This window comes from Saccoglossus kowalevskii, chromosome 12 (genome assembly GCF_978046115.1).
Source record: "Saccoglossus kowalevskii chromosome 12, keSacKowa6.1, whole genome shotgun sequence".
Classification (NCBI taxonomy): Eukaryota; Metazoa; Hemichordata; class Enteropneusta; family Harrimaniidae; genus Saccoglossus; species Saccoglossus kowalevskii.
Genome location: NC_140652.1, coordinates 31,438,822 through 31,462,764, shown reverse-complemented (window position 1 = coordinate 31,462,764; position 23,943 = coordinate 31,438,822). Strand labels below are relative to the sequence as shown.

Sequence of the window (23,943 nt, the reverse complement as noted above, 5' to 3'; positions counted from 1 at the left end):
CCATAATGACAGACTATTTCCTGAAAGATAAGAAGTGTTCAATTTTTGTAGAAACAGACGAATGACTTCCGGTATACATACACGGGGTTTTGTTGACAACAGAAATAGAAGTTGTACGTCGAATACATCGAAGAGTACAACAGAGCATTTCTTTATGGAAATACGATCCAGTGCATTTGAGCTCAGAGTTAAACTAGGACGTCTCTTGCCACGCCAGAGATATTGGAATGAACATGTTTTATTTCACACGCGCAGACACACACACAGTAAAACAAAACAACAGCGATCACTAATCATGTTGTTTTTACCTTGTCCAAAAGCTGCAGACCCGTTGATGAATTTGGAACCTTAAACTCGTGTATAATGCCGCCTGGTTCACTCACAAAACACCACATTGTTGCAGATGTATATATCTTCTACTCCATGCTCGCTCTGAAACAGTCTGTGCAATGAGAACTCAGTAAAATCTCTCCAAAATAAAAACAATTTAATGGACACTGTCAACAACGATCAGTCACGCAGCTGTACTCGGCCCAGCCACACACTAATTACAATAAAGCACCAATCAAAACAGGTTTCTCGTAAGGCTATGACAAATTCTATAAAGCCAGTTGTTGATTGGTTGAAATAATTGCCGCACGTCCACGACCTTTCACCTTACGCGACAACACTGTCAAGCTTTTAAAACGTTATTTGGGGAAACTGTTTACACAGACACAACAAATAAAACATTCCAAAACCCAGAACACGTGTTGTGGCAATTCACTAACAAGGTTTTCAGACTTTGTACGGATTTCCATTCGTTTATACAAATAATACAACGTGCACGATATGCATGAACAACACGCATTCGCCCTGTCAGCCCTGTTAACAAAATGGTTTCAACTTGATTAGGATCACACTTGGGTCAGTCATCTGGAGGAAGTATTACTGTGATTACTTGTGAAACTCCACCAGTTCCGGAGAAAAGATACCCTGCGTACTTGCAGATGTTTAGAAATAAGATTACTTCACACGAGCGATGTACTTGTACAGTTTTAATTAGTTCCGTTGTTCAAATAAATACAAAGTAAACAAAACACAGACCAGGCGTAATATTTGATAATTGGGACTGAGCCAACATCTGTATTCGCCCGAAATGTCTACGCTGACGTTTTTAATCCATTTTAGTCCGTGCATATAAGTATTAATTGTTATAGTTTCCGAAGACCATGCAATGAAAACTACAGCCGCAGTCATTCGAGGATGACTATTCAAATGATGTTTTCAGTTTCTTCGCGGCTATTAATATTACACTAAGCAAATTCGAAAAATGCTATTACTGGTATTTAATGGAGTTACTGGAGTTTTCGGATATCAATTCAATATATTACCGTGCTAAGTTTATGAGATTTGTATATCGCAATGTCACTGTTGTTATAAAAGTGACCGACTAAATGCGTAGGGGTCTTAGTTATGGCCGTGGCTGAAATGGGTCTTTGTACTTAAAGGGCGAAAGTCGTCGTGCCGCGTCTACTTCGATATGGGACTCATAGCGACGTATACAACGCGTGTAAAATACGTATTTTATTTACATGAAATTCGAACAGCGCTGAGCTAAGGGAATCACCAGTTAATCTGGCCTGGGGGTGCCGGGCAATTCTAGGGGGGCTTTCCATTTTCTGTATATGAAAAGGGGGGGGCTAACAATTTTTGCAAGAGTGAGGGAGGGGGCGCTGTTTAATTTTCTGGGTTTATTCACATATATTGTATAGACGACAGCTGCTGTGATGAACATACTGCAATGAGAAAGAGTTATTGTTTGTTTGTTTTATTGCAGAACAATAACTTAATCAAATTAGTATAAAACATGAAACTTCATTTGTAAACAACAGAATAAACCTATGTAAATAGCATAAAAAACTTACTGCACTTTCCACTGTATGAAGAAAAACAAACCTTTTAAACAAGTTTGTGAAAAGCAAACACACTAATATAACACAAAATATAAAGATAAAATATATTTATATAGTGTAATATTTTGTATGTAAATAAATAAAATATATATAAAAAAAGTTTTCATATTTTTTAATAAAACACAACTTTCTGAGGAATTGTAGCTATTGAACCTAGGCATCTATTTTTGATCCTCTCCATTCCTATCAATCTCTATCCTCATCGCAAAGAATGTCAGTATCGGCACTATCACCAGGATCATTAGAACGAACCACTTTCACCATCCTCATAACTCTCTCCACTGGAACTATCAGACAGGCAATCATATTTTAACTTCAGTTCTTCATACAGCTTCATCATCTGCTGCTTAGCTGCAGCACAGAAGACAATGCGATGAATGAGGTATTGCAAATATACTGCATCCATCTTTGACAACTTCAAATTGGCTTCAGTTTGATCTGAGATTTCAAAATGTACTAAACCATGTATACCATCAGGGAAACATCTTTGTACAACCTCAGTGGATGTTATCCTTTGTAACAAAGCTGTAACTCCTCTTGCAAAACGATCTCGTCTTCGCTTCTTCACTTTTCTCCTGTTTTCTTTTCTCTACTTATTCTTCTTTTACTTACATCTGACAGTCCATGAAATACATTTCTTAACCAAGTCAGTGTTTTATCAAGATCTGCCATGAACTCAGTAGATTGACTGCAGTTCACTCACCATGCTGTCATTGTAAGCCGTCTGTTCAGTAGCCCACTGTTTTAGGTGTCTTCCATAACTGGTAAAAAGGTCAGAGTAACTTTCCCCAACCAGTGACAAACAGTGAGAGGCCGTACCACTTCTTAAGCGTGCATGAGACCCCATGTGTGAATAGTAATAGTGAAAGAAGACAGCCAGATGATTGGCAGCCGCGTTTCAACATCACGCAGAATTTCAAAAATGGGCTTTTATCTTTGGAGAATACTGAGAGCATCAAAGAATTTTCCTCTAAGTATGCAGTGGAAGAGCAATATGTCATAGACTATTTAGAACACCTTACCACACTAAAGCAAATGAAAACCATTAGGGAAAAAGTAGAAAGAAACAACAAAAAAAGAAGCAGGAAAAAAGTCATAGTGATTATGACTGGATTTCTTTGGTGTTGAATGGGAAACTAAAAACATTGACAGCAGCTGAGTTGGATAAGTACCTGGACCATAATAAGCTACCAAAAAAAGGGAACAAACAAGACAAAATGAAAGCAATTACCAGTGATGTAATCAGAAAATAATATAAAGATCAAGCAAAAACACATAAAATCACTGAACATTTACAAACTGTAAACACCAGAATGTACAACACTGACGAAACTGACTCAGAGGACTCTGATGGTGATGATCTCGGTGACAGTGCAGAGGAAATAGAGACTGATGACTTAATAGTTCCTTAAACTGTAGTGACGAGGTCAGGGAGTAGAGCTGGAACCTGGAAGCATGCAACGATTCATTAATGTAAATCTTTATTGTTTAAAAAAAATTCATGGGGGGGGGGGGGGCTATCATATTTTGTCTTTTTCTAAGGGGGGGACAGCCCAATTTTTAATATACACCTAGGGGGGGACTTGTGATTATTTAACAGTAACATGTAAAATTCACCGGCACCCCCTCGGTCAAATTAACTGGTGATTCCCTAAGACCACCGCGCTTTAACAGTATACGAAGACAGTGATAGATAACAAATAATGGGACAAAATTAATCAATACACATAATTATTTATTCGGATCAAAGAAACAAATTTAATGAAGTTAAATCAAGAAAATTTTTGAAATGGAAAGTTATTTAACAGTGCTAAAAATATTGATCCATGAGAGCCAATCTGTCGATCCCATTTAACGAAAAGGGGGAGAGGGAGGGGGCGGACACTAAACCAAAATCAGAAGCTTTAAAGTATGCTCCTGGCTTTATGAATCAAGACGAGAAAACTAAATTTACTTTGATAATGAACGAAAATGACATAATTACTGAAAAACCTAAATTTATTAAATGCTATTTAGGCAACGCAGCAACTTATATAAAGATTACAAGGTATATATATATATATATATATAATCAAATTGTATTATACATTGTATGTTCCTTTGGAAACCCTGCAATGAATATTGCATTGTCCAAATTAATAAACCAATAAAAACAAACACCCATTCTCGCCATAGTATAATCCTCATTTTATGTTTGCTTTTTTTTACCACCGCCATTTCGCATTTCTATAATGATGTATTTCTCCAACAGTCGGTTGGCGTTAAGTGGTAATAAAATAAATGCAATTAATTTACAGATATTATGGGGCAGCGAACCATGAATATGGCTTGAAAAGTAAAACAGTATCTTTATTATAGTTTCGAGTCGGATTAAATATGGCTCTTCCATACGTAAAATAATTGCAGTTGTTTTATTGCCACTTAACGCTAGCCGACAGTGATTTACTGTATTGTAGCAGTAGTGTTATTTCATCCCATATTAAATCTGTATGTTCAATGTAACTATTTTAATCCCACCAGGTGAATTTTAAGCGTTTAAATAATTATATTATTCAGTTTTCTGCTTCGATAAACGTTCAACTTAAATTATACTATTCATTCAAGTTTATATTTGTTGACTGGCAAAGCTTCGTAAATTGCGTGGACTATCGTCCATTCAGTTGTTATCTATCAGTACTATTCCCCGATCCGTTGGTATAAGGATTTTTGCCCACTCATTTGGTATCAGGACTATTGCCCACTCAGTTGGCATCAGGACCATTGCCCACTTAGTTAGTATCAGAACTATTGCCTACACAGCTGGCATCAGGACTATTGCCCACTCAGTTGGTATCAGTACCATTTCCCACTTAGTTGGTATCAGAACTATTGCCCACTTAGTTGGTATCAGGACCATTGCCCACGCAATTGATATAAGAACTATTTTCCACTCAGTTGGTATCAGAATCATCGCCCACTCAGTTGGTATCGGGACTACTGCCCACTCAGTTATTATCAGAACTATTGCTACCTCAGTTGGTATCAGGACTAATCGTTCATTTGATATCAAGACTATTGCCCACTCAGTTGGTATCAGGACTATTGTCCACTCAGTAAGTTTCAGGATTATTGCCAGCTCAGTTAGTACAAAGACTATTGCCCACTCAGCAGGTATCAGAACTATTGCCCACTCAATTGGTATCAGGACTATTGCCCGCTCAGTTAGTACAAAGACTATTGCCCACTCAGCTGGTATCAAAACTATTGCCCACTCAATTGGTATCAGAACTATTGGCTACTCAGTATCATAACTATTGCCCACTTATTTGGTATCAGAACTATTGCCCACTCAGTTGGTATCAGAACTATCTCCCACTCAGTTAGTATTGGAACTATTGCCCAACAAGTTGATATCAGGAATATTGCCCACTCATCTGGTATCAGGAGTATTGACCACTCAGTTGGTATCAGAACTATTGCCCACCCAGTTTGTATCAGGACTATTGCCCACTCAGTATGAGGACTAATGCCCAATCAGTTATCTGAACTGTTTCCCACTTAGTTGTTATCAGAACTATTGTCCACTCACTTAGTATAAGGGCTATTGCCCAATGAAGAAATAATTTAACCATACAAACCAATGCAAAAATGTGCATTTTCCATGACCTTCCAAACTTGTTTCTCAAAAAATTGTCTCAGAACCACAATACCGGTAATTTTATTTCTTTGCCATTTCAGTATCCTGATAGACTAGAAGTCATCTAAGGTCATAAGATTTTCAAAAATCTACGACTAATAGACTTTGTAATGTCACAAAGCCGCTAAGAAACGTGTAGTTTGTCAGTGTCCTCTAGTTGATGTTAATGGAATAATTTTGTCAGTTTTTTTAAACTGGTAAAGACCAGTTGATAATTCAGTGGATATTTGATTTAGCAGATTTTAGTGTCACATGGTATTTTACGAGTACATACTACAGAGGAGGAAATATATACACTGGGTTTAATAACAGATTTGTTAATTCAGAGGTATTTGATAAGTTTCAAATTCACTGATTTGTGAAGACAGCAATGCTGTAACATTCTGGGATTTAATTTAGCATATTTAACTATCAGCTGAGCAAGCAAAAATTTAATCTCTATAGAGTATTTGATTTTAAACTGAGTGAAACCCTTGTGTATGCACGCATATCTAAACAGCGCCCTCTATAAGCATATAAACATAAATTACTATACCTACTAGTTGGACTTCATTACTTGGACTTCGTCTTGTATAGACAAAAAAAAACAACACCACATCACAAGTAACATTTATTTGATAAATACATAGTTATTAGACAAAACTTTAATATTATTTTAAAAGGGGTGTATTTCTGCTATACCAATGCCTTACTGTTATTTGATAGGGATAGGGATGTGAATAATAAGTTACTAGACATTGTAAAGTTGGATGTAAAAAGTTGAATTTTCTGGTTACTACTGACATGACTTTACGAGTGTATGGATGAACTTGTCATGCCCTTGGTTATTCTGCATATAGAATCTATTAAGACCTGCAAAACATCACTCAAACACTGGTGGCGCTTTCACTTTTGCTGTACTACTGGAAAATACTTTATTTTCACTTGGAATAAATTTTCGCTAAATTCGCCTATGGGATGATTCAGTGAAAATAAAATCCAGCGAATACACTATTTTTTCTATATTTTACATTCAACTCATCAAAAATCAGTGAAAATAAATTCCATACAAAACACTGTGAAAAAATCTTTCCAGCGAAAATTAATTCCAGCTAAAATAAAGTATTTTACAGTATGTTTAAAGTGACATTAGCTGTGATTTTTGTTTAAATACAACTACATGAAGATGACAGAATCTTACTGAAACATTCTTTTAGACACAATCACATGGGCAAAGTGACCCTGCACAAGGCTAATGTCACATGAAATGAGAAAACTAAGGGTCAAATAGTCGTCATTTTGTCAAAATCGGTCATATGTTGAAACCATAGACACAAAATAAAAACATAGTTGAACTCTGGTGACCTTGCCCTTTGTTATATAATACAATTCCCTTTATCATAGTTTGTTTCAATATAAATATGCATTGTCATAATTAATTTTGAATACAAACAAGTTTTGGAGTTGAAACAACAGTGGGGCATCAGTCTACTGAATGTCCTTAAAACATTGGTGCCTTATTTGTTTAATTATTTTAAGGGACATAATTTTCAGCTTTATTCAAAGTAATTTAGATATTTTAGTATAAAAACAAATGCCTCATCGCAGAAAAAAAGTGCTGCATTTAGACGTGAATAGATTCATAAAACATGCAAGATAACAGAAAATCTTAGCTGGCTTTTGTCCAAGTATTATGTACAGGTGTCTCAAAAATTAATGATTCACTGAGACAAATATGTGACTACTGTATTATATGAAAAGTAAAAAAAACACCCTCTATGAATAGCTATCATGTTGCAAGCTCTGCTTTGTATGCAAATCAACTTAGTTAGTTGGTGCCCTTTTTTTTTTTTAATTTTTCCTTTAATATACCTTTCCCTTCCATCTTTGATGGTACGGGCAAGGTAAAAACGGATAAATTTTCACTGAAGAGCCATCAGAGAGAGGCTTAGCCCCTCAAGATGGCAACGTAGACATTTCACCCAGGGCCACTCATAAGTTGTCACCAGGCACCCTCTGGAGGTCTGGATGCAAAGCCACAGCCATCTTTTTTCATTTGCAAGTGATTTAAAGGGTGGTAGTCGTCGCGTCATACAAACAAAGATAGCAACTTTGACTTTGAGTACAAACTGAGATGTTACTAAGATTTAATTAGATATTTTCAGGTGATTGGAAGGTATCGAAGGAGTCACTGGCGGTAATTAGTGCCAGTCGCGTCCAGGTCAAACCTGGGCAGTGTGATTTCCATTTGAAGAGCGCATTGGATTGTGGGAAATCAATTTTTATCAACACAAATGTCGCACATGCGCAGCACGACAACTACCACCCTTCAATGTGAAACGTCAGTATATATTCCGTATATGCTATGCTTTCAGTGCCCATATTTCAGCCACAGGCAATATTTTATTTAAAATATTATCCACCTATTAACAAGCGTTGATCCAGACTTGTTTTTCTTGAGCTTTACTCGTACCACAACAAAAGCATTTCCTTCATTTATAAATGTCAATGGCGGTTGAATTCTAACCAGCCAATTACCGTAAAATATGTATTAGGAGTAGCATCCCTAATAGAAGTCGCACCCATTCATTTTGAATAATTGAGAACCTAAAATTCACCATTTTTTATGTGTAGATGCTCAAATAGAAGCCACATCCCCTCTGTCGTATTGTAATATTTTAATAGAAACCATGGCTTCTAACAAAGATTTTACAGTAATGAGCAAAGTGGTCAACAACGTCATTTGAAAATGTTCCAGTGTCCGAGCAGCACCCTTTATGAGCAACACTCATCTATGTAGGCCTACCACATCAAAGATTCCGGGCATATAGAACCCAGATTCTCAGAGTAGCACCCTCTATAGGCAACATTCATATATGGTAAACCCAACACATTTAGTCTAAGATTCACTCTATAGAGGGCGCAGTTCAAATAATGAATGACATGTCGAATGAATCAACATCTATACATATAGCCTAAGAATCTGAACTGTGCCTTTTATATAAAATGTGAACTTAAAGATTTATGGTATTTGATTTTTTAATTCACTTTCATGATGATTTCACAAGTAGAATCTTTTTAACAGCTTCTTTATAATCTTCAACATTTTCCAAACATTCTTTTTCATCATGTAGTTTTTTAAGAGCCGTCTTGTATTGCAGAACTTCTTGAGACTGGATGATGTCATCATGAGATTTGACTGCTTTCAGGGTTTCAGGCTGAGAATAGAATGAATATAATGTGATTTGGTACTATGTCGACTGTAGTTAAGGGAGTTCATGCATTGATACTGAGTAAACCCAATTGCAGGACCATACTAAAATAGACATGGCTAACATTTCAATTTCCAGTCTTTTTTAGGTCTCATAGACAACAATGTAAAAATGCAGAACTATTTATCACATGCGGGTAATGAAAGTTCTGAGTACACACAATTTAAAGAAAAGGTAATTAGTTTTGTTTTTAAAATCATATAATAAACAGAATCACAGTAATTGAAAGTCTCAAAAATCAATTTTTTTTTACCAAACTATTTCTTTACGATTATACATGCAATAATGAAATATCTCATTCTATGTTCAAATGTTAAAGGTATATTTTTGAACCAACATTGCTGAAAACATTATGGCTGCCAGTTGGCCATTTTGAATCAGACCTATAAAACATCAATGGTCCCATAAGTTGTATGCATGTACTAAACATAAATGTATGCTGAGTAAAGATTTTTATTTCAGAAAACTTTTAGATCTAAAATGGCTGCCAGTCGGCCATTTTGAATCAGACCTATAAAACATCAATGGTCCCATAAGTTGTATGCATGTACTAAACATAAATGTATGCTGAGTAAAGATTTTTATTTCAGAAAACTTTTAGATCTAAAATGGCTGCCAGTCGGCCATTTTGAATCAGACCAATAATTACACATCAAGGGTAGTATACATGTACTAAGCAGAGATTCTTATTTCAACACATTTTAGATCTAAAATGGCTGCCAGTCAGCCATATTCAATCACATTAAATGAAATAGAATGCATGTGCAAATATTGAATTTGATTGTTCTGGCATGACAGTGATAAAGTTATAGAGCAGCACATTTAAATTTTGTTCAAATCATATTTGTAAATCAAAACAATGTGCATCAATGTCCAAGCAAGTTTTTTGATTTTTAAATCTAAGTTTAGAAATCATGAAATGTACATTACCTTTTCTTTCATATTTTCTATCAAATTAATTATATTCTTCTGTGATACACTATTTTCCCAAATGAATTCCTCCATATCATCATCGGTTTTATCAGCTTCCCAAGCTTCAGTTTTCTGAAAATAAAAACCACTGGTGTCAGTTTTCACTGTATCGCAATCTACAATACAGCAATCATACCTTGGTAGATCCTGTTCAGTGTGTACAAAGTGTGCCCTCTTTGGTTTAATTATTGTCATTGTTATCAGTTACACCAATTTTGATTCAGTGCATGTTCAACAAGCACTTCCAATCAGATCTATAAGTTAATTCAAGGCAAATATTCAGCAGAATATTGGACAGCTTGGTGATAACTACTGTAAAATGTGTTTAAATAGCTACATGCCATTTTAGTGAATTTGACTCCATGCATAAATTAACAAAATCTTAATTTAGCTAAAATATCAACAATCTCATTGTGAGAATATACTTTATTTTAAATTAGTACCATCTTGATTTAGCAAAATTACAGATTAGCTAAATTAGCTAAAATAACATGCCTGCTAAAAAGACATGATTTGGGGAATGTAGCTGCTGCTGTGTATAATGAAATACAAACATATATATCCAAAAATAATTATTGAAAACAATTTTTAGTTTAAACCTACATATTCACTTACAGACTACTACAACTTACCCATGATTCATGGTAAAGTACAGTTAATAAATAAAGAGCATAGTCACGGTTCTGTTTCTTAGTCGGACATCTAATTAAGAGAAAAACATTTAAGAGTACATTATTTGCTCAATTAGAAACGCATCTAAAATAAAAACATAGAAGGTGAACAAAAATTGGATTTATAGTATCCTGGACCATCAAAATGTTGTCATTTACATAAGCCATACACTAATTATAGAGCAACTATGGTATATGAATATCCCCACATAACTACACAGATTGGAGACTGAAGATTGAAGTTTGCGGAATACACAATAGAAAAACACACACCTGTCTGCAGTTATTGTGAGGGTGTCTGTATCTTTATCATATCTGTCTCCAACCAATTTAATCAGTTTTCTTCTTGCGTGAAGATCCAATTCTAAATGAGACAACTTAACCTAAAGAAACAAACAACATATTAATCATAAACACCTTTAGCATTTCTCGCCTTGTCCCTAGTCTTGGTGATTTTGCATGAAATCCTTAAGTATATATCAGTGCAAATGCATTATGCTTTTTTTCTGATTTTGGACATAGTCAATAAAACATTATGACCATCCATCAGTTGGGCAATTTGAAATTGGGATAAAAAAAAAAAGATGCTGATGTAAGCAAGCAATCAATCAAAAACCATTGACATGTTCAAATACTTATTATAGCCAACATTGTCTCCAGTTGGTCAGATCACATTGGATCACGCATTGATGGAGATTGAGTGTATATTTTTTAATTACACAAAATAAGAGTTTAACATTGGAGAATTATACAGTTCTTTTTTTGCTGGCATTTAATTTCACTATTTTATATTCACTATTCCGTCACAATTTGGAATACCCTTCTCAAATTCATATTATTTTTTTAAACCCAATTCAAATGTGAACATATCCACCCTTGTTAATGCATAAATAAAGGCCAGTGCACAAACTGAATAGCGCCCTCAGGTGATGAAAATTGGTATATGATTTAGATATTAGAGGGCGCTATGTACAGCCGCCACATGAATGGAGGTGAAACCAATAATCTTATAAACCAAATTAATAAGTACATGTCCCAACCAATCATTCACCGTTTCAACATTTTGTTCTAAATTAAAGTAGTGATGATAATACAACTTCATGTTTTGTAATTGTAGTACGAAATCTACACACGTTTATTTATTTAACAGACTTTATGTCATTGACATAAATAAAACATTTGTAAACAACAACATCTCAAAAGAATATATTTTCATAAGATCTATATATTTACAAATTTTTTACAAATTGATATTCAATTAACTGGGTTTTATTTTTCCCAAATTTGTTAGATAAACATTTATATTTTTATATAATTTTTTTGTTCAATTTGGACAAAATGGACATAATTTCTCATTTGGATACAAACTTTACAGTAACCAAAATCTTTGTAAAAATATGGAAAAAATTAGCTTGAAGAAATACAATTAATATACAATGCATTCTGCAAAGACTTACATTAAGTTTAACAACTCTTGCCATTGGATGTCTTAGTGAGGGCCCTGAAAAAATATAATCACTTGTTTCTATCTCGACTGGAAAATGGTTCTCCACTTTCTCATCTGAATCCAGCGCTTTCGGCCAATCTGTGCAAAATACTGAAAATGAAAGAAAAAAACAGTATCTTGAAAAAACAATCAAAAATTTATATTAAAAGACAATGGTCATCACACCGCACATGTGCGACATTTGAGTTGATAAACATTGATTTTCCCACAATCCAATGCACTCTTCTAATGGAAACCATGAGTATGAGTTTTGACCTTAGCGTGACGTGTATTAATTACAATCAGTGATGCTTTTGAAACCTTCTAATCACCAAGGAAATTTCATAGTTAAAACTTGCTCTGCGTAACTATCAAAGTTGCCATATTTGTACACATAAAACCAATATCTCATGCTTACATGGCGTGACGATCACTGCCCTTTGATCTTTTTGCCACCAGTTCTCTTTTCATCACAAATTCACAAAATAGTTTATAAAATAAAATAGCTAAATTTTTTGTTGGCTCCAAAATGAGGCAGAGGGTTTGTGTGAAGAAAAATTTTGAGGTCATGGGGCCTCCCCTGACCTAGATTTCTCTCTCCGTCATTGGCTGAATGGCAGATTAGTGCCTACAGTTCAAAATAGTCATTTTGACTGACCAGAGTCTATGGTGGGTAATTGAACGTCGTATATATTTATGGATCATTTCAAGAAATAATAAAGAATATGAAAATAAAGTGCAGAAAAATTTTGGCGAGAAAGTCTTGTGGTGAAAAGGTTAAGGATACTTTGTACAAATCTTGTAAAACCAGTAACCAATGAAACTGGTCATTTCATGTGTGTTTTCTGTGATTGGTCAATAAATTCCTCAGTGATCAAAAGTTAAATGACAATACCACATTATGAGTGGGATTTCGAGGTCAAAAAAAAAAATATGTGTAAAAATAAATGATAAAGTTTTTTGCTATGTACTAACACAATAAACCAGTGCCTCAATAACATGTAATTATGTACTAGACGATTTGTGATATCAACTATATCTGATATCTTTTTTGTATATAGAATTGTCCACTCCCAGGAAAGACAAAAAACAGTCAAATAATTATTGTCTTTCTGTCCTTCAGAGAAGTGCTACCCATTTTGACTACAAATTTATTTACAATATTCCATTGGCTAACATACACTGTACATATGGTGGAAAATCTAGTAGAAATTTCAGAATAAAATTGTAATAGCAAAAACAAGCCAGGCATGGCACAGTCCCCTTTAGTTATCAAATTTAAGATGTATAGTTTTGTGTATAGTAATATAGCTGGAATATAACCATGTCAGGAATATGATTATGATGATTGTTTAACATTAAAATGATTGACATTTGTATCTGATCGTCAAATGAGTACTTGTCCATATTGAGAGATATTGCTCTGGAACAGCATTAATCAAAACAAAATCAGCCATTTTGAATACATCTATATATCTATAACATGATGTATAATGAATATGTGAAATTTTAACATAATCAGTCAAAGCATGTCAGAGATATGGCACTAGAACCACATTCATTCATTGATTCTTATCTGAAAAACAGAAATGATTGGCATCAAGGTCACATAATGTGCAATGTATATACAAAGTTTGAACAAAATCCATCTGTAAACAGCAGAGAAATGCTTGATTTTGATGATTTTTCAGTACAAAAATGGCCACCATTCGGCCATCTTGAATCAGATCGTTAAACAATATGTATAATGTGCATATGTATAATATCATGTATGATGTATGTGTGAAGTTTGATTGTGATTGGTCCAGGCATTTCAAAGATATAGGTCCGGACGCACACATGCACACACACACACGCACGCTCGCTCGCACGCACGCACGGACACACAGAGGTCAAAACATAAGTCCCCGTTTTTGGACTGCATCCGAACGGTGACTAATAAGAGACAGAGAACATGCTTCATGTATGTAAAGCAAAAAACACAAATATGACAAACTGTGTGTTATAAAAAAGCTGTAGTGATTTAAAAAGCAAATTGCTAAGGGACAACATCAAAAGTTAAATGTAGGATAAAAAACTTAATTCCTTTAGTTTGTGTCCCCCCCCCCCCAATGAAACTTAATTGATAAATACTGATCATGTCGTTCTGCGCATGCTCTAGGTCCATGCCCTGAAATTGACCTCATTCGACGACACATATTTACCATTTTCTGTTATTTTTGTTCACTATTGGATAGAAAAAAAACGAACTACATATACTAAATAGATTTTTTTGGCTTCATTAAAAAATAAAATCGTTTTTGTAGGATGGAAACTTTTTGAGGTCAAAAACCCCCACCAACCCCCAAACTAAAGCAAAAAAGTTTTTTATCCGACATCAATCTTTTGACGTCGTCCCTAACTGCATTTGTGTTTGAACACTAAATGTACATCTATAGATAGGGTTTTTACCTTTTAATGCAAGACAGTGTTTCTTGATGGCTGATGGAGTTAAATGTAAAAAATTAGGTATCTGCAAAAAAAATACAATAATTAAGAAAATTAATTACAACAGGCAAACCATGAATTAAGTATTTCCTATCTTAGATGGTGGTACACCTCTATTCACTGGTACACCCATACGTATTGGCAGTGGTATAGTCCATCTCACATCACAACATTCTTACCTTCATAAGTTCAGTATTTTCTATCTTAGATGGTGGTACACCTCTATTCACTGGTACACCCATACGTATTGGCAGTGGTATAGACCATCTCACATCACAACATTCTTACCTTCATAAGTTCAGTATTTCCTATCTTAGATGGTGGTACACCTCTATTCACTGGTACACCCATACGTATTGGCAGTGGTATAGTCCATCTCACATCACAACATTCTTACCTTCATAAGTTCAGTATTTCCTATCTTAGATGGTGGTACACCTCTATTCACTGGTATACCCATACGTATTGGCAGTGGTATAGTCCATCTCACATCTCACATTCTTACCTTCATAAGTTCAGTATTTCCTATCTTAGATGGAGGTACACCTCTATTCACTGGTACACCCATACGTATTGGCAGTGGTATAGTCAATCTCACATCACAACATTCTTACCTTCATAAGTGCAGTATTTTCTATCTTAGATGGTGGTACACCTCTATTCACTGGTATACGGATACGTATTGACAGTGGTATAGTCCATCTCACATCACAACATTCTTACCTTCATAAGTTCAGTATTTCCTATCTTAGATGGTGGTACATCTTTATTCACTGGTATACCCATACGTATTGGCAGTGGTATAGACCATCTCACATCACAACATTCTTACCTTCATAAGTTCAGTATTTCCTATCTTAGATGGTGGTACACCTCTATTCACTGGTACACCCATACGTATTGGCAGTGGTATAGTCCATCTCACATCACAACATTCTTACCTTCATAAGTTCAGTATTTCCTATCTTAGATGGTGGTACACCTCTATTCACTAGTACACCCATACGTATTGGCAGTGGTATAGTCCATCTCACATCACAACATTTCTTACCTTCATAAGTTCAGTATTTCCTATCTTAGATGGTGGTACACCTCTATTCACTGGTATACCCATACGTATTGGCAGTGGTATAGATAATCTCACATCACAACATTCTTACCTTCATAAGTTCAGTATTTCCTATCTTAGATGGTGGTACACCTCTATTCACTGGTATACCCATACGTATTGGCAGTGGTATAGACCATCTCACATCACAACATTCTTACCTTCATAAGTTCAGTATTTCCTATCTTAGATGGTGGTACACCTCTATTCACTAGTACACCCATACGTATTGGCAGTGGTATAGTCCATCTCACATCACAACATTTCTTACCTTCATAAGTTCAGTATTTCCTATCTTAGATGGTGGTACACCTCTATTCACTGGTATACCCATACGTATTGGCAGTGGTATAGATAATCTCACATCACAACATTCTTACCTTCATAAGTTCAGTATTTCCTATCTTAGATGGTGGTACACCTCTATTCACTGGTATACCCATACGTATTGGCAGTGGTATAGTCCATCTCACATCACAACATTCTTATCTTCATAAGTTCAGTATTTCCTATCTTAGATGGTGGTACACCTCTATTCACTGGTATACCCATACGTATTGGCAGTGGTATAGTCCATCTCACATCACAACATTCTTATCTTCATAAGTTCAGTATTTCCTATCTTAGATGGTGGTACACCTCTATTCACTGGTATACCCATACGTATTGGCAGTGGTATAGTCCATCTCACATCACAACATTCTTATCTTCATAAGTTCAGTATTTCCTATCTTAGATGGTGGTACACCTCTATTCACTGGTACACCCATACGTATTGGCAGTGGTATAGACCATCTCACATCACAACATTCTTACCTTCATAAGTTTAGTATTTCCTATCTTAGATGATGGTACACCTCTATTCACTGGTACACCCATACGTATTGGCAGTGGTATAGTCCATCTCACATCACAACATTCTTACCTTCATAAGTTCAGTATTTCCTATCATAGATGGTGGTACACCTCTATTCACTGGTACACCCATACGTATTGGCAGTGGTATAGACCATCTCACATCACAACATTCTTACCTTCATAAGTTCAGTATTTCCTATCTTAGATGGTGGTACACCTCTATTCACTGGTACACCCATACGTATTGGCAGTGGTATAGACCATCTCACATCACAACATTCTTACCTTCATAAGTTTAGTATTTCCTATCTTAGATGATGGTACACCTCTATTCACTGGTACACCCATACGTATTGGCAGTGGTATAGTCCATCTCACATCACAACATTCTTACCTTCATAAGTTCAGTATTTCCTATCTTAGATGGTAGTACACCTCTATTCACTAGTACACCCATACGTATTGGCAGTGGTATAGTCCATCTCACATCACAACATTCTTATCTTCATAAGTTCAGTATTTCCTATCTTAGATGGTGGTACACCTCTATTCACTGGTACACCCATACGTATTGGCAGTGGTATAGACCATCTCACATCACAACATTTCTTACCTTCATAAGTTCAGTATTTCCTATCTTAGATGGTGGTACACCTCTATTCACTGGTACACCCATACGTATTGGCAGTGGTATAGTCCATCTCACATCACAACATTTCTTACCTTCATAAGTGCAGTATTTCCTATCTTAGATGGTGGTACACCTCTATTCACTGGTACACCCATACGTATTGGCAGTGGTATAGTCCATCTCACATCACAACATTCTTACCTTCATAAGTTCAGTATTTCCTATCTTAGATGGTGGTACACCTCTATTCACTGGTACACCCATACGTATTGGCAGTGGTATAGACCATCTCACATCACAACATTCTTACCTTCATAAGTTCAGTATTTCCTATCTTAGATGGTGGTACACCTCTATTCACTAGTACACCCATACGTATTGGCAGTGGTATAGACCATCTCACATCACAACATTCTTACCTTCATAAGTTCAGTATTTCCTATCTTAGATGGTGGTACACCTCTATTCACTAGTACACCCATAAGTATTGGCAGTGGTATAGTCCATCTCACATCACAACATTCTTATCTTCATAAGTTCAGTATTTCCTATCTTAGATGGTGGTACACCTCTATTCACTGGTACACCCATACGTATTGGCAGTGGTATAGTCCATCTCACATCACAACATTCTTACCTTCATAAGTTCAGTATTTCCTATCTTAGATGGTGGTGCACCTCTATTCACTGGTACACCCATACGTATTGGCAGTGGTATAGTCCATCTCACGTCACAACATTCTTACCTTCATAAGTTCAGTATTTCCTATCTTAGATGGTGGTACACCTCTATTCACTGGTATACCCATACGTATTGGCAGTGGTATAGTCCATCTCACATCACAACATTCTTATCTTCATAAGTTCAGTATTTCCTATCTTAGATGGTGGTACACCTCTATTCACTGGTACACCCATACGTATTGGCAGTGGTATAGACCATCTCACATCACAACATTCTTATCTTCATAAGTTCAGTATTTCCTATCTTAGATGGTGGTACACCTCTATTCACTGGTACACCCATACGTATTGGCAGTGGTATAGTCCATCTCACATCACAACATTCTTACCTTCATAAGTTCAGTATTTCCTATCTTAGATGGTGGTACACCTCTATTCACTGGTATACCCATACGTATTGGCAGTGGTATAGTCGATCTCACATCACAACATTCTTATCTTCATAAGTTCAGTATTTCCTATCTTAGATGGTGGTACACCTCTATTCACTGGTACACCCATAAGTATTGGCAGTGGTATAGACCATCTCACATCACAACATTCTTATCTTCATAAGTTCAGTATTTCCTATCTTAGATGGTGGTACACCTCTATTCACTGGTACACCCATACGTATTGGCAGAGGAATAGTCCATCTCACATCACATCACAACATTCTTACCTTCATAAGTTTAGTATTTCCTATCTTAGATGGTGGTACACCTCTATTCACTGGTACACCCATACGTATTGGCAGTGGTATAGACCATATCACATCACAACATTCTTATCTTCATAAGTTCAGTATTTCCTATCTTAGATGGTGGTACACCTCTATTCACTGGTACACCCATACGTATTGGCAGTGGTATAGACCATCTCACATCACAACATTCTTATCTTCATAAGTTCAGTATTTCCTATCTTAGATGGTGGTACACCTCTATTCACTGGTACACCCGTACGTATTGGCAGTGGTATAGACCATCTCACATCACAACATTTCTTATCTTCATAAGTTCAGTATTTCCTATCTTAGATGGTGGTACACCTCTATTCACTGGTACACCCATAAGTATTGGCAGTGGAATAGACCATCTCACATCACAACATTTCTTACCTTTATAAGTTCAGTATTTCCTATCTTAGATGGTGGTACACCTCTATTCACTGGTACACCCATACGTATTGGCAGTGGTATAGACCATCTCACATCACAACATTTCTTACCTTCATAAGTTCAGTATTTCCTATCTTAGATGGTGGTACACCTCTATTCACTGGTACACCCATACGTATTGGTAGTGGTACAGTAGACGGTTTAAATGCCATTGCTGTTGGCCATACAGCAGTCCAATCCTGATCTTCTTTCATTTTAAGATGTCTTGGTGGTGGTAACTGTCAAAAACATATACAAAGTTTGAACATTCAGTGCACATCAAATATATGGCACCACTGCATTCACTGCAACAAAATGGCCACCAGTCAACCATTTTGAATCCTAAGATGTGCATCAAGGTCACATAATGTCCGATATATGTACCAAGTTTGAAAAAAATACATTCATATACAACCAAGATACGGTTTAGGAATTGCTAACGTGCTTTATTTTGGTTTCAGAATGGCAAAAAATGATTTTGATGATTTTTTAGTACAAAAATGGCTGCCATTCTGCCATATTGAATCTCAAGATCTAATTCTTAAGTCTAAATTTGTTCAAACAGGGACTATAGCATGTTCCAACTGTTAATTTATGCAGTGTTCTCCCCAGACTCTAAGCCAAGCATCGCGGCTAATTTACATAACAATACATCATATTTGCATAATAATTAGTTTCCCCAACAAACATTATAACTGAAATAAAGAAGAGATACATATCTCATATATATTTTTTATCATTTACATTCATTGTGTTTTATGTGTGCATCAAGTCAAATAAAGTTTGAAATAGAACAGGAAAGAAATGGAAATACTTATAGCCAGTCAGTAAATATATTGTTTATCCGTGGAGGTAACTGGTTCATCATTATTTTGTGTACAAGTACAGTCAGTTTTAGTGCCAATGTTACTGTCAGTTCATACGACGGGTGGGGGGGGGGGGATTTGTTTGTTAAATTTGTAAAATCTGTATGAAGAAATTAATAAATCAATAATGACATTTTTTTTCTACAACGGCATTTCAAAACTAGTCAGCGATTTGTCATTGATCTATCTATTATTTGTGTAACGCTACGATCACCGTAACATTGTCAGCTGACGGCATTGCGTTGAATGGGTATTCACCGCTGCTGTTGCGATCATCGGTCCCTGACTTTTTTGTTTAAAAATACACAAACTTAGAATGTTTGCTTAATTAAAACGATTCATTGATGATTAACTTAGAAATTACATCAAAATCGCCAACGAAATGTTGTTTTTAAACATCGCGGAAAAACATGCACTCTGCGCCGCCATCTTTGTTACCTCAATCAAAATCTCCGTTGTAACCCAGCATGCATCGGTTGTGATGTCACTACATGCGTTACGTCGCCTTAGGGTGGCGTTCCTCGGTAATGACGCACTATGAATGAGGTATTTCTAGAGGTCAGGGTTCGTTTTTCCTCGTCCGTCTCGTCTGCAGTTGAATAATTTTTACTTCGATTTATTTACAGTTTTTTTTTTCGATGCGACTTAATTTCACTTGTTTTTTTAATTCTTGGTAATTAGTGTCACTGGCGATGAAGTAGTAAAAACGCAATTAATCGCAGTGCAGCAACTCGGGATAGACCATCCCGATGCAATGGGCAAATTATTACTACCCTAGTATTTTGGGTTTGCCAGCTCCGCACCCTTGATAGACTTGGTAACTTCTTGTAGACTTCCGTTTTTATCACTGTTTTTGTAAGGCTAACTATGTACAAAGGTGGGACTACCTTTCGATCAATACATGTTATTGTTTTAAAGATGTGCTAGACGAGGCTGACACTTGTAAACAATACAACGTGAATAAGCATCGCGGGCAGGATTTCAAGGATCGCGGGCGAAACAAAAGCGACGCGGCTGTTTGTTTAAGCGACGCGGGCCCGCAGTACTTGAAAGGCCTGGGGAGAACACTTATGATAAAAAATTTCCTCCAAAAATCCAAGAAGTTGTCACCAATTTACTTTTAGATGAATGCAAATGAGGACAGTTATAAATATTTCCGGTAGAACAAACCTGTCATGTTATGGTAACAGAATGGTAAATTGAATTGACGCAGACTAGTAAAACAGATAACAACCCATAGTTGATAAATTGCATGACAAAATACTTTATTATTGAAAAATGTGTGTGACCCAAACCATCATCTGTAAGGCCACATCAGAGTCCTTCAGATAATGTCTCCAATATATTTGACTATGATGGCTTGGATCAATGAGAACAGATTTCAGTAGATGTCCGAGTGAAATATGTAATGTAGCATATAGCAAGAGAATTTGGTGTCATATTTGTGTATTGCTTCAAGACATTCATGGAGATAAATTGACACATTTGTACTTACAGGTGCTTTTACAAATTTATTCCTGAATGCTATTTGTTTACTTCGTCTTCTATTAATCTGTGTTGATAAATCTACAAAATACAGATAGATAAATCAGTTATTATTATCTCATCATAGTATCATTATTATTTATGATATTTGCTTTCCGTGAGAAGTTAAATTTTAGACTTACTGAATCCCTCCCAACCATAATCCACGGCACCAATGCCAACCCACCCTGTCAGTGCATCAGTGTGCATTCAAATCGGAACACAATTTCAAGAATACAAGTTACAATTTACCAGTATAAGCATGTATACAAATTAATTTTAAATAATTCTAAACCTTGTCCTTGATAACCGTGAAGACATATTGATATTCGAAAGATCTGTGTTATGGTTTACAATTATATATAAGCAATTATAATATGTCCAATGATACTGTAAAGCGTGAGGAAAATAAATTCCGAAACTCGTCCCGGTAGTAGACACTCAATCTTCTTCTTCCGTTGGTGCACCCATGACCAGACGGACCTCCTCCAGCCCTTTCTGTCATCAGGAAGATGGTAAAGACACTCAATACATGCCTGGACAATTCTAGACTCGATTCTAGTTACTCGCCGATGGGCTACTGCGATTCCGACTAGGGCCACCATCCCCCAGGCCATGAACATGATGTTTATTGGCTCTGATCGTGATTAGGCATACTTCACTTGAGGTGAGTGCAGTAGTCATAAAACTTGAAGCCACACTCAGTACAGTCAGTCATCATAGTCATTCAACTAGCAGGATTAGTCACAACCATAGAGTTAAAATCTATTGCACATTCATGCTCAGCTGCAGCCAAGACATTTTGTCTAGGATCCGTCTAGCTATGTTGCACTTGTCCTATAGTATTTCAAAAATTTGAATTGTCATTGGACAATTTGCCGAATGATCCGAAAAAAGAGAAAAAATGTATCGTTTCATATTTTATTTTCTTGTCCATCTAAATAAATTGACTAAAAACATATGTAACCATACAATTTATTTGTGCGCACGGCAAATATTAGTTTTCCCTTTCCCGGTGTTTATTGTTTGTTTATTATTGAACATTAACTCACACCAGTGTCAAGTTACCGTGACCATTCGTCAAAAACTTACACAGTTCATGCGTTTCGACGCTCCATGATTACGTCAAGTTTTATTTTTAGTAAATCAATAAACTACCCGGTTGCGCTGGTTCATTAGGCATTGCCTGCTACATATTATGTTTATAAAACAGTTTTCTGCCTTTACCCTTCTCTTATAAACTCTTGATGTAATCATTTGATGAGAAACGTTTACTCAATTCCTTCGTTTTTAACATGTGGGGGCGCTATTCATATTTACTGTAACACGTTATTTGCACTGACTGAGAAGATGGCAAGATGAAGAGGATCTCTCTCAAAAAAAACTATAGCACATAAAAAAAATGCCTGAAAATGATGGAAATTAATAAAAAGGATCATCGCTTTGGTAAAGCAGAAACATGTAAATGTCAAGTATGGTCTGAGTGCTGTGTGTGTGCACAGGTACTGCCAAGTTTACGTACGATTGTGGATCATTCTCACCTGGAACCTCGACTCCTGGTAGGCTTGAAGAAATCATAGAATAACGAGCTATACTCTGCAAACATACTATGTTAACTTTAACCTCAGAACATGCCACAGTTGGCAAATATTTGGTAGTTTGTGAGAAAACATGCGTAAATCGAAAAGACGCCATTTTTGTTGATGTGTTTGTTGTTCAATTTCTCCACTGTTATTGATTTCATTGAGGGCGGGCTATAAATCGTAGACCGTAAACTGAGCAACGGCTGAAGACTGTCGGATGTACTCGGGGAGCAGCGTTCAACTTCACTGCTGGCTCAACATATTTGCCAAAACAATTGTAATTAACAAACGCCCTATGCAATGAATATTTTTGGGTAATCGCCTCAGATGATTGTATAATAACCACTTGAGAGGATCGCGTAGTTTCGTCCATGACGCCCCCCGTCCCTTCCAATACTCGTTACTAACAGGCATTGAAGCAATGCGAACTGTGCAAGCTATCCTTGTTTAGGAATGTAACTATGTTGAAATTGTTGTATAAAACATCAGAGTCTGAGAAAGCTGCACTGAATAATCGACCCTCTAAATGTCGGCTCAGATATCACTCTATGAGAAGTTTTGATAATCCTTCAATTAAATGTTAGACTTACTGAATCCCTCTCTTCAACACCAACGTTAAACAACCATAATCCACGGCACCGATGCCAACCCATCCTGTCAGTGCGTCAGTGTGCATTCAAATCGGAACACAATTTCAAAAATACAAGTTACAATTTACCAGTATAAGCGTGTATACAAATTAATTTTAAATAATTCTAAACCTTGTCCTTGATAACCGTGAAGACATATTGATATTCGAAAGATCTGTGTTATGGTTTACAATTATATATAAGCAATTTTAATATGTCCAATGATACTGTAAAGCTTGAGGAAAATAAATTCCAAAACTCATCCCGGTAGTAGACACTCAATCTTCTTCTTCTGTTGGTGCACCCATGACCAGACGGACCTGCTCCAGCCCTTTCTGTCATCAGGAAGATGGAAAATTCTAGA

The 23,943-nt window shown here is 36.0% G+C and overlaps 2 protein-coding genes across 2 annotated transcripts in view; both read right to left on the bottom strand.

Moving 5' to 3' along the window:
- LOC102805109 (E3 ubiquitin-protein ligase MYLIP-like) overlaps positions 1-555 on the bottom strand; it is a 45,390-nt gene extending 44,835 nt beyond the window's left edge. The window contains exon 1 of the mRNA XM_085506569.1: positions 309-555. Within this exon, the coding sequence (XP_085362695.1) occupies positions 309-395 (87 nt within the window). The 5' untranslated portion in view covers positions 396-555. The remainder of the gene's footprint in view (positions 1-308) is intronic.
- Positions 556-6,228: 5,673 nt separating this feature from the next.
- LOC100378381 (small ribosomal subunit protein mS35-like) lies at positions 6,229-23,075 on the bottom strand. Its single transcript, XM_085506568.1, has 9 exons — positions 22,909-23,075; positions 21,339-21,409; positions 19,049-19,216; positions 14,463-14,523; positions 11,983-12,122; positions 10,799-10,908; positions 10,487-10,556; positions 9,813-9,926; positions 6,229-8,828 (listed from the first exon to the last, which is right to left on the bottom strand). The coding sequence occupies exons 1-9, from the start codon at positions 23,060-23,062 to the stop codon at positions 8,661-8,663; spliced, it is 1,056 nt and encodes a 351-aa protein (XP_085362694.1). The 5' UTR covers positions 23,063-23,075; the 3' UTR covers positions 6,229-8,660.
- Between the last annotated feature and the right edge of the window lie 868 nt (positions 23,076-23,943).

Excerpts from the sequence above, each read along its gene's own strand:
- LOC100378381 (XM_085506568.1), bottom strand. The coding sequence starts at position 23,062 with ATGGCGTCTTTTCGATTTACGCATGTTTTCTCACAAACTACCAAATAT. Across the intron at positions 19,217-21,338 it reads ATAAATTTGTAAAAGCACCT|TTACCACCACCAAGACATCT; the intron begins GTAAGTACAAAT and ends TGTTTTTGACAG. Across the intron at positions 8,829-9,812 it reads TAGAAAATATGAAAGAAAAG|CCTGAAACCCTGAAAGCAGT; the intron begins GTAATGTACATT and ends TTCTATTCTCAG.